At 47.8% G+C, this 12,278-nt stretch overlaps 1 protein-coding gene across 1 annotated transcript in view; it reads right to left on the bottom strand.

Moving 5' to 3' along the window:
- The window catches only part of CCN4 (cellular communication network factor 4), a 38,676-nt gene extending 26,868 nt beyond the window's left edge, over positions 1-11,808 (bottom strand). Inside the window, exon 1 of the mRNA XM_055800228.1 lies at positions 11,518-11,808. Coding sequence (XP_055656203.1) covers positions 11,518-11,565 — 48 coding nt within the window. The 5' untranslated portion in view covers positions 11,566-11,808. The remainder of the gene's footprint in view (positions 1-11,517) is intronic.
- Positions 11,809-12,278: the final 470 nt, after the last annotated feature.

Below are 12,278 nucleotides of genomic sequence, written 5' to 3'. Positions count from 1 at the left end.
AATTACTAGCAAGGAAATGAGAACACCTCCTGGCACAATTACGTGAAGAAAAAAGAAAAAGAGTGAAGATATTAGCATAGGAAAACTATGCATTGTGCTGGAGAATTAATGGTCCTTCCCCTGAAGCCAGTGGAAACAGAACTGAAATTCAGGGCTTCGGTGAAAAAGATGCCAGAGTATGAACCTAAAGTAACTGGTGCAAGCAGTAAATGCAGAGGCTGATATACTCAGAGGTGTCAGCTCTCCGGATGGGAATGCACACATGGCACCTGCATGAGCAAGCAGAGCATGTTGCATTCTGCTTCTAGGAGGGATTTCTCATGGTGGAAAGCAGCACCTTTCACAAGAATGAAATTATTGAATAACTCTGTTTTCATCTGGGACCCAAGAGATGAAGAGACTGTCCCAAAGGCAGAGAGGATGTCTGTAGTAGAGCCAAAAAAAGAAGTGAGATTTCTTGTTCCTACACTGTAACTATACCATGATACTCCTCCTACACACAGCTAGTAAACTAAGTTGTTTAGTTTTTACTGGATGCAAAAATGAAATTGTTCCACTGAGCTGACTCTCAGATGTTGTCAGTTCAGCAAAGTCAGTTGCTTAGTGTTTTAATTTTGAACCATCGCATGCACTTGATGCCTGCAGAAGGGCAAGACTCTTTCACCTCTCCAACACCTTCCAAACCAACAGATCAGTGGTGATAAGCAGTTTATAACTTGCTGGATCTGTGCAAAGTGATGAAATGAGTCCTTCACCTGTGATTCACTCTTGCCTCCATGCAGCTACGATACCTGCTGGAGACGAGGTCTAAACCAACGAGGTGACAAAATTCCCATTTCTGATCCAGACACCTGCTGACACTATGAATGATAAAAAATAATAATAATAAAAAAACCTCCAACAACCAACCTAAAACCAAACCACAAAAAAAACCCCCACCCAAATACCAAGAAGCCTTGCTCAGGCCAGGGTATCACTGCAGCTTTATCATAACCCACTGACATGGGGAATCTGGCACCTTGGCACTGAAGCGCTTTAGCAGGTCGCAAGGAGGAAATTGCTTAGATTTCATGCCCATCGGTGCCCACATACCTCCCAAAACCCACAACATGCAAATGCTGCCACTTCCCCATCCTAAAAGACCCCAAACGGGAAAGCAGCAACATCACAGCCTGTAAACAGTTGACACTACTGCTTTCGTACACAGAGGAGGACACCAGCTCTGTGGTTTGTCTCCAGGAGGATAAAGACGAATTTCTAATTATATGAGTACCGACATTTTTGCTTGTCTCCCCTAACTGGCGCTGGCTGCCTGGGGGTCCAGAGAGCGGAGCCTCGGGCCAGGTTCGGGCACCGGCATTCCCCAGCCACCGGTGCACGTGTGGGGGGCAGCGGTGCCCCCTCCCCAGCAGCCCTGCACAGTACCCTGCTGTTTCCGAGCATCTCCCCCGGCCAAGGCTGCCCCTCAGGCGCAAGATGTGTCAGAAAAAAAATAACACTTTTGGGAAGTGTATGGGGAGTGAGTGTTAAGCCAAAATATTCCCAGCCACCCAGCTCCCGCTGTAGAGACAGTTTTTCTAAGAAAGCTTCCCCTGTATGTTACAGGGTGAACAATAAAACCAGGCTCAACACCTTTATGGTCATACAGTCGCATGGGAATGAGACAAATGCAATTCTTTAATTATTCCTCTATAAAATGGTACGATCATCGAGGATGCAGAGGTGTTAAAGGGATTTCAGCTTTGCTGCCATAATATCCATTTACTCCTCTAATAAAATACTCCAGCCTCCTAGATGATACTCCGAAAGCATTTTAATATAGTTAGGGGAAGGGGGGCGACAGTCAAAGATATGGCACACATGTCACCTCTAGTCCAAACAGACTGCCTATATGATACATATGGAAAAAGTGACACAAACGATAAAAATACTCAGGTGTGGGGGTGTGGGGTGGTATATGCGTATGTGTATTATATATATGTATATGTACATCACACAGAATTGGGCATATAATCTAAAAGAAGCAGAAGCATCTTATCTGAGCCTGAAACCAGGCACATAATGTGTCGCTCCACCACAAACTCAGGAGCCCACCCACACACAGGCAGCTTTTGGTGGGCAAGGAATTCACCAGCCTGTATGTGCATGATCACACCACCTCTTTGGGGAACCCTAGTGCATTGAAGAAGCTTAGTACTGGTTTTGATGCAAAATCTGGAAAAATAAGTCAAGTGACCTCCAGAAATCCACTGTCTCACAGATGTCAACTTGCAGTCTCTCTGACCCCTCTGCCAGGCTCATGGAGAGCTACACCTCATAGAAATGTTCAATTAAATGTGATTTTAAAAATGTACACTTGGCACTCTAGTAAAACAGTGAAAATTAATACTGAATGATCTCCATGAATGAACTGTTAAATAGCAGGGCGGTCATTATTTATTTAATTACAGTAACTGCAATAGCTAGGGTCAAATGTGAAAGAAAAACTCACAGAAAGAAGCCAATGGAATTTGCCCTCATTCTCTTACAGCAATGTATATCAGCCCACATACAGATGCTGTGGGTATGACCTAGTCCTCTCAGACCAAGATCCAGCAGGAAGTATTGCCAGCAGTGCTGATAAATAAATCACCTGCTGAATGGCCAAACAAGTTAACGGAACCTGGATATTTTCCTAATTAATTTTCCATCCTTATTTTCTCATAAAAATGTAACCAAAGAGTTTTATAATGTAATCCACTTGCAGATTCTCAGCACTGGCTGCAGGTTTTGTGGTTTGGTCCCTCCTTGCTAAACAGCTAAAATGACCCAGCTGTTACTCTAAAACCAGGGAACTAGTAGCCTGCAGGCAGTCAAGTACATATGCCAGCCGTTCAGAGGAGCACTTAATTCCTCCCATATGGATTTCGATGCCTCTGCCTTCTTATCAGACCAGATACAGAAAGTTCTTTGTCAGAGCAGGTATAAGCTGGTGATCATCATGCGAGCTATAGCCTGCTTGGTCATCATACACATCCAGGAATGTATTGGTGGACTTCAAAAACCAGAAAGGAGGGCTCACAAGTCCAAAAAACACAGATGCAGCGTGACCTCTTGCATCACAAATGTGAGAATGCCACGAACATCATGTAAGAGGTATGGCAGTGACAATGAGATACGTGTTCAGAGCAGAGTCAGGAGATGCTTTGAGATAGTGTAGAACTTCCTGGGGAAATGGCCAGTCTTTTTGCAGGGGCCTGGTACATTACTTGTCAGCCCAGGGCAAGAAGGCTGGCCCCTTCATGGAGTAAAAATAGTTCACCAGAGTCACTGCTTCAGGTGATTCGTGCTGTCCCCAAAAGGCATCAAACCGAGTTTCAGCAAAGTCATGCTCCCTTCTTTCCACTAATCTTCCTTTCACAGGCCAAGCACATCTATATGGAGATGAGGAAGCTTCAGCAAGAGAAAGAGAAAATCCCCCACTCATCTTACTGTTGTTTTGTTACTCAAAAAGCTTCAGTAAGGAAAGACCAAAAAGGAAGGCAGGATGGTAGTTTGGAAAGCTGACAGAGCATGGAAAGGAATCAAAACTTCTAAACCACTGAGAAATTAAAGTTTGAGTTGCATTCATGAATGCTAGAAAGGGGAAAGTGCAACCGTTCCTGTACAGCTAAAAATTTGCTACCTTCTAATAAAAAAAAATAAAAATAAAATTAAAAAAAAAAAAAAAAGATAATCCTCGAGTCATCAAGAGCAATTTTGGTCAAAGTTGTGAAGTCTGTGGGGATTGCACTATTTCTGGTGGCACGTGGCAAGTTTTGTGTCAGATACGGTACAGAATGACAAAGTTGCTTACTACTACTGACGTTACTGTGTTCTTTCCATTATATACAGATACAATTTTTCTATATTTCTAAATCTAATGTAGCTACTAATTCAGTCAAGCTAGACAGTTGCATGCTAGAGATGTAATAATCATAGAATACCAGGTTGAAAGGGACTTCAAGGATCATCTGGTCCAACCTTTTTTTGCAAAATAAAACCAATGCTTCATATCCACCTGGAAGCCTTTCAGTGGAGGTGATTTCAGTATGTTAGGAAGAGAAAGGACAGGTTTACCTCAAGCTGGGTAGAAGAAGTTTGTTTCAACTCTAACAAAAAGGTATAAAAGCACTCAAAGCACTACAGGTTTTGTGATTTCTGTTCATCTGTCAATGAAATGCTAGACCAAGTGATCTTGCTATGCTGCCCCACCACCAAGCATGAGACATTTTTTCTTCTAACTCCATCCGAATCTGCAAGGCAATCTCTTAGGAGAAGGTCCTTCTGCAGGGCTGGAGTTGCTCCATGACAGCAAAGACATCACTGTGCATATGTCCAGCAACATCAGGATCTAGGTGACTCACAACCCTCCGTAGATGATGCATAAGCCCAAGATTATTTCTGCAAATACCTCTCAGGTTTCCCTGTGTGCTCATTGCACACCATTCTGGAGTTCATGAAACTTGGCCTTCCAACTTGCTCATCTCTCATTTGTTAAGTAGAATGACAGATCCAGACTAGTAAAACAGAAGAACAATGTGGGAGCTATTGGGAAAGAGAAGAGGAACACAGAGATGACCACACAGTCCAGGAATGCATTAGTAACCCAAGTATTAGAAATCCATTTTTCAAATTGTGCTGCAAAGCTTAGCTTAAGTGTTATCTTCTTCCACAGCTGTTTCAACCTGAAGGATGTCCTTTCCTTCCCCATCCACAAGAAGAATTACTTGTAGAGCAGAGCCAGCTGTTGGCGCCCACAGAGATAAAAATGCCTTTTCTCCCTTCTACCTTCCCACAGCTAGCCCAGATGCAAAGAGTACAAGTCAAAGCCCAGCAGCAGGCTATTAGAAAGCACAAGGGATTAAGAGGACTCCATTAGCTTCATCCAGGATGCCAGAACAAGCAGCAGCAAAGAGGGAAACACATAAGGTTTCAGTATGGAGGCAATAAATAGCAGAGGCACCAGTGGAGGTTCCATCCAGACCTGGGAGACCACCAGGGTGCAGGAGAACCAGTCATCCTCACCCACACCCAGGAAACCAAAGCAGCACTAAGTAGCTGCTAAAGTAGCAGAGTCAGAGTCCCTTGGCCCAGGAACACATCTGTAAATATAAAGCCCTGTGACGCCCCTGCCAGCCTGCAGGAATGGGATGCTGAAGGGAACTCATCTCAGGACGCAGCAAATCCTGGGTGGGACAAAACTTGAAAGAGGGAGTGATGGGGAAATTGGGTGCTATAAACCCAGTCCAAGAAACTAGGTCCGAATTCTTGGTGGACCTCAGAACACAGAAAGAAAACGAATGGGTAGGCTTTGTTTGGGCCCATCATTGCCCACTGACAGCTGTCACTCAAAGTTTCTATTTAATAGAAACAAAAAATTCTGGTTTTAACATAAGGACCCTAAGAATGAGGATGATTGAGCTGTATTATAAGAAACCAAAGGGGCAATCAGGGGGAACACCTTAATCGAGGGTGCCTGCCTGCACCTCCTGCTGACAAATCTGGAAGACTTAGGAAACCTTACCCTGCTTTCTGGTCCACAACATGGGACACCGTCAGGCTTGATACTCAAATGTATCTTCAGCTGAGGCTGTGGGCATTCAGCTTTTGCCAGGCTGCAGCTGCCAGTGTTCACATACATGATACTATTTTATTTTATTTTATTTTATTTTATTTTTTTTAAACAGCCTTATTTTCACTTGTGCATGAAAGCCAGAGCTGTCCAGACAGGAATGCTCAAGGCCCCTCTGGGACACTGAGGCCATCCAAAAAGAGCAGTTTTCACTAAGCTGAGTACTGGAAAGATGCTAAAGCAACTCTTCACATCCTGACATGGGTGCCTATAGCTTCTGAAGAAAGAAGTCAAATGTCCCATATGGCTATGGAGGACTTCAAACGTTTTTGGCTGGTGCCTTTTCATAGCTCCTGGGGAGGGCAGGAGAAGCTAAACATGCACAAGCCTTTCAAAAGACAGACACCCAGTATAATTATGTAAATCTCATGCTTTTGCTAAAACCCACAGCTATCATTTTTAATTAATACCTTTCCCTGGAGAAGCCCCAATAGCAAAGTACTCTCAGCGCAGACAGGACTGTGTGAAATGGGGACATGACCTGCCCGAGGGGACACAAATAGGCAGTGGCACACTGCAAGGGTGGTGAGGAAGCCAGTTCCTGCCCCCGGCTTTCTCTTGGTTAACACTAGCAAGAGACTGTCGCACACTGGCTACTGATGGCTACCAAAGCAAATTCAAATACTGACAGAAGTTAGGAAGAAAATGCATGAAAACCTGCTGCTCTTAGCAAAGCTATGTGTGAGTTTGTGTGTTTAGGAGGCATCTTCATCAGAAACAGTCTTTGGTCAGGACCTCTGATAAATGTGAAGCACATTCAGTGCTACCTTTAGGATGTTGCCTTGGCAATGATTTCCTTCTGCAAGTGGATTTGTGAGGGGGACTGCCAAATAAAAGATCAGTTTTGGGAAAGCCCCACATATGATGCAGCCATACCCACAGGGATTAAGTCTACCAGCTTTGAGCCACCAGATACTCACTTGCATAGCTGAATCTTAGCTGCTGTAACCAGGATAATTTTAATCAACATCTACAATTTATGGACGTGTAGGATAGGAGACTTTCTAAAGAGAAGTTTATCAAGCCTGTCTCTGGTAATCAGATACTGTCAAGCAACAGGGAATGGTAGAAGGTCAAAGGGACAAGACACATCAACTTTGAACCTACGCTGCCTAAGATTATCTGTGCATCACTATCCATGTTGCAAGCCTGTAGCCTTCCGTTAAGAAGCACTCAATAGCTAAACCTCAGCTCACCTCTCCTGGGGAGCCACAGGATTTTGCAGGCGAGAATAAAGGTGTCTGGAACCTTTAGCTTTAGACTACATATGAGCCTCTAGCAGAGCAAATAGATAAATTAAAAAATCATTATGTAGCTTTTTTTTTTGGGGGGGGGGGGGGAGGGTCATGTTTGGTCAGAATGTGGTTTTGCCTGGAAGTCCAAAGAAATGTAATCATTTTTTCCTGCCACCAAATCCAAACATCTTACAAATTCTTGGCCTCACATCCATAGCAATAATTTTAGAAAAAGAAGAAGGAAAAACCACGCATTATGGTTCTCAAACCACTTTCCACACAGGCGGAGGCAGCCCTGAACTTGGGTCATTATCAGTGACTATCTAGTGAAATCAGTGTTCACAAAGGAGATGGTGCCTTTATAAAACCATCTTTGAACATCTCTCTCCTCCCTCCCACCCACTAAAGCCAAAAGTCTGGTGTTGTGTGCCATGACTGCCATCACATCAAATAGAAGTGTCAATAGTTGCCTACTAGTTATGTGATGAAGTGCAACACTATTCTTTGCTATTTGACTTGCTGCTCACTAGCACCATTAAAGGAAAAGCCTGCAGGTTTGCATTCACTCCTTTTCTATTTATTTTAATTTAGATTTCTAGATCTACACACCACCCATTCCTCCACTTCAAATGTTTTATATACTTCCAGTGCTATTCTTCTTCCTATATAATCTCCTTTACTAATTTTCTACAAAGTGCAGAATTTCTTTTCTAATCATCATCCTGGTTTGGGACATTTCGTCCCATCTAAACAAGGGGTCTCATATCTGCTGAGTCATCAGGACTAAAGGCTGAAGATCCTGGCTCCAGTTCCTCAATGTACCACACTGAAAAGGGGTCAACACATCCAGCCTTAAAGTCCTTGCTGCAAAAATGACTCAGCCACTGAGGAATCTCAACCTACTTGATGGGACTTGGGCTCTCATGGTCTCTGCCCTTATCTTTATGAAAGGAAAACAAATATTTAAGAAATGTTGGAAAACTTATGCCTGAAAGTCCAGCTATGCTCAGCTATTTTTCTCTTCCCAAGCCCATCACCCGTGAAGTTATGCCCTAATAAAAAACTTGTTGATAAAACTGTTTAAGAACTCATTAACTGCCTGTAGCTTAATACAGTACTGGGGGGTAAGGGACACTCCCGCAGAACCTGACAGCTGTCTTCTGAAATGCCCTTTGAGGCCTGCCTGACCTTCCCATATCAACTCTGCCTTTTTCCCTCAAACAAGTAGGTATATTCCAGTCATATTCCAGATAATCAACCATCCTTTTTCCCAGTGGAGCATCTTTTTCTGTCCATATTTCTTCACCTATGTGAAGAGTGACAAGTCACCAGGGAGACCATGGGCCTGTGTACAGTGACCTGCCTGCTGCTGCCACTCCATGGATGCCTCTGCAGTGTTGAAAATATCTTTATTACTGTTATGATGATGCCACAAAGATGCAACACAATAGACAATGAGGTGGGATAGTGTCAGAGCTTTATCAGCACTCATTTGTTGTGACCATTGTAACTTAGCTAAAATATGTCTCATGAGCAGGGTGGCCAATACCAGCTAAATATTCACTATATCCCACAACAATGGCAATATCCCTTTGCTCCTTCAGACACTGTCTCCTTAAGCAGACTAAGCCTGCTCCTTTCCTAAAAGTCCTTTAAGTATTATGTAGACTAATACTGCCTGCCAGTCGCACTCTGCAGCCCCTCTCATCTATCCATGCTGTACACTCTTTTCACCCCTGTTTCTCCATTTCCCCATTATGTATGCCTTCATCAGCTTACTAACCCCCCCATCACATCCCAGTTCAGGTTTGAAAAGACCCACAGAAAGCCAGTTCATTAGTGGGGAGAAATCACCCCAGCTCAATGATTTCTAAGCGCAACCTTCTAAGGTCCAGCTCCATGGGGGTGATGACAATGCCCCTGGGACCCTCCAGAAAGACATGGCTTCACCTGCTCAGTTCATTGGACAGCTTGAACTGAAACAGCTGAGACCCAGGACTCTTTGTAGGCTATTTTTGATACTGTTTCAAACTCTTTTTAGATACTCTTTTGACCATATATGCTGCCAGCAATATTTGGATTGCACTCACCCCCACAGCCGGCACATGTGTCTGCATGCACTCACCCATAGTTACATGCTACAGCAGCTTTTGTTACAAGCATCTTTGATATCAAAGAAACTCAGGACAACCACTAAGATTTATAAGGCTCACACAGATCTTCCCTAGTAACACTGTCAGGGGGTGGGGGGTGGCGGGTGGCTCCCTCTGTGTGACTTTTTACTTGCTCAGCAAAGATCAACTGAGGTAAGAACCAACCCACCTCAGAGAGCCCAAGCGCTGCATTTTGTTTGTTGTTAGTTTTGTGTTGGATTTTTTTCTAGAAGAGCCCCCGTTATCAGTCCATCTCAACATTCACGCAGGACTTATCACTTCTCCATCTGCTTTCACACAGGTGCGGCTGGTGTACCACATCACGTGTGCTACCTTCTTGCTTTAAAGCCCCGCTTTATCTCGCAGTACACAAGCCAGCCTGATGCCGGCAGCCCTGCAAAGCAAAATATCCCCGGTGCAAAGCAGTTACGTTACCCGCCCCGGAGCAGAAGCGGGGCACAACCGCGGCTTCGCCTGTGTCTGGCTCCGGGAATGCCCCGGCCTGGAGCCGGGTAGCCCAGGCGGGTCCCGAGGAGCCACCCTCTCTCCCGGGGTCCCCAGGGCTGCCCGAGCCCCGAGTCCAGCGTAGCCTCCGGGGATGGGGATGGGGAAGGGGAACGGCGCGGTCCCCAGGCGGCGTGCGGCCGCCGCCCCCGGGGTCGGGGGGAGGGGGCCGGGGCAGGCACTGCCCGCTCCCCCCGCCCGCCTGCCGCCATCGCCACCTTCCCGAGCAGCGCAGCTCGCAGCCGCCAGCCGCCCCGGGGATTTCACACAAGCCATAAGCACGCACCGAGAAAAGAAAAGTAAAACACCTTCTGAGATGAGCGGCTTCCCCATACAGGTTTTTTCCAGAGAGGGGGAAGGAAAGCAGCTACTGCTTGCGTGGACTGGGCAGCTACAAGAGGTCGGAGAGGGGGAAACAAACCCCCCTCCTCTGGCCGCCCCGCGCAGCTGCACACCTGCGGCTCCTGCTATGGCACGGCACGGCACGGCTCCTGCTGTGGCACGGCACGGCTCCTGCTATGGCACGGCACGGCTCCTGCTGTGGCACGGCACGGCCCCTGCTGTGGCACGGCACGGCACGGCTCCTGCTGTGGCACGGCACGGCTCCTGCTATGGCACGGCACGGCACGGCTCCTGCTGTGGCACGGCACGGCTCCTGCTATGGCACGGCACGGCACGGCTCCTGCTGTGGCATGGCACGGCCCCTGCTGTGGCACGGCACGGCACGGCTCCTGCTGTGGCATGGCACGGCCCCTGCTGTGGCACGGCACGGCACGGCCCCTGCTGTGGCACGGCACGGCACGGCTCCTGCTGTGGCACGGCACGGCTCCTGCTATGGCACGGCACGGCACGGCTCCTGCTGTGGCATGGCACGGCCCCTGCTGTGGCACGGCACGGCTCCTGCTGTGGCACGGCACGGCCCCGCTGTGGCACGGCACGGCTCCTGCTATGGCACGGCACGGCACGGCCCCTGCTGTGGCACGGCACGGCACGGCTCCTGCTATGGCACGGCACGGCCCCTGCTGTGGCACGGCACGGCGCCTGCTGTGGCACGGCACGGCACGGCCCCGCTGTGGCACGGCACGGCACGGCCCTGACCCCGCACCGGTCCCGGTCCCGGTCCCGTGCTGCTTCAGCCCCAGCCCCTCTGGGCACCGCTGCCCGTCGGGGACCTGCCCTTTCCCCTCCAGCCCGCTCCTCCACCAGCCTCACCCTGGCTGCTTCAGACAGGAATGGAATGGGTGATCTTCTCCCTCTCATGCTCCACAATACAAATAATAGCAATAAAAGATAATAATAATAATAATAATAATAATAATAAAGGAAAACCAAACGCCAAACCACACTACAGTTTTCTGTGCAGATCCACCTGGATGGTGAGCAGAGATGGACTCAACTCCGAGACACTTCTGCACTCTTCCCCTTTCCTTTCCTTTCCTTTCCTTTCCTTTCCTTTCCTTTCCTTTCCTTTCCTTTCCTTTCCTTTCCTTTCCTTTCCTTTCCTTTCCTTTCCTTTCCTTTCCTTTCCCCTTTCCTTTCCCCTTTCCTTTCCCCTTTCCTTTCCCCTTTCCTTTCCCCTTTCCTTTCCCCTTTCCCTTCCCCTTTCCCCTTTCCTTTCCCCTTTCCTTTCCCCTTTCCTTTCCCCTTTCCCTTCCCCTTTCCCTTCCCCTTTCCCCTTTCCTTTCCCCTTTCCTTTCCCCTTTCCTTTCCCCTTTCCCTTCCCCTTTCCTTTCCCCTTTCCCTTCCCCTTTCCTTTCCCCTTTCCTTTCCCCTTTCCTTTCCCCTTTCCCTTCCCCTTTCCTTTCCCCCACAGCTCACCTTTCCCCCCGGCTCTCCCCTCGCCCACCTCCCCGGCCTCGCCGCCGCCCGCCCTCCCGCCCGCACCCCACCGCACCCGCTCTCCCAGCCCACCCTGCACTAAACCCAGGCGTGCTTGCAGCAGACGAGTCTCTCCTGCAGTTTCCAAACTCACCTGCAAAATGCTGCTCGTTGCTAGAATCCAGGGCAAAAGCCACCTCATCCCTGGAAGCCGGGATTAAATACATTGATTGAACCCAGATTTAGAGCCGTTTTGAACAAAAACACCACTTTGGGGAATGCAGAGCAATCCTGAACTGGCAACCTAGCCTAGGCACTCTGCCTTTTTCTCTTGGCTCTTTGGGGATTTTATTAAAGACAGATCTGACGTCAGGGTGAAGGACAAGCCCTGCATTTTTCCTCTGGAGAAACTTTTCCTGCCTTCACTTCTTCATTTTTGTGTGTGGTGTTGTCCCACCTCCTGCATTTCAGTGCATCGCCGTTAGCCAAAGGGCTCTTAAAGGGAACGTTACCGCGCCGTGCTCCAACGTGCTGTGCCTTGGCTCGGCCCCGCAGCACCCAAAGCTCACCCCTCCCGCTGCTCCTGGCATCCAGACCCTTGCCACTCCGCGAGTGCAGCAAGAAACATTGCATCGAGCTTTACTGATTACGACGAATGATCCGACATGTACACAAATAGGCAGAGGTGCTAGATTTATTTAATCTTTAAAAAGGAGTGGCTTTATTTGAAGCATGGAAGGATGATGGTCCTGCAAGCGCACCCCATGGGAGGCAGTCTCCTGGTTCCCTCGGAACCCCCCTCTTTAGAGAACAACCCACACAGGAAAAGAAAGGAAGGGCACACTATCCCCTCCCAGGCTACACATCCCTTCCATCATTTCGGTGGAGTGTATCAGAGTATGCATCAGCTCCTTA

This window comes from Falco peregrinus, chromosome 3 (genome assembly GCF_023634155.1).
Source record: "Falco peregrinus isolate bFalPer1 chromosome 3, bFalPer1.pri, whole genome shotgun sequence".
In the NCBI taxonomy this organism is placed as follows: Eukaryota; Metazoa; Chordata; class Aves; order Falconiformes; family Falconidae; genus Falco; species Falco peregrinus.
This window is presented reverse-complemented; position numbering and strand designations above follow the sequence as displayed.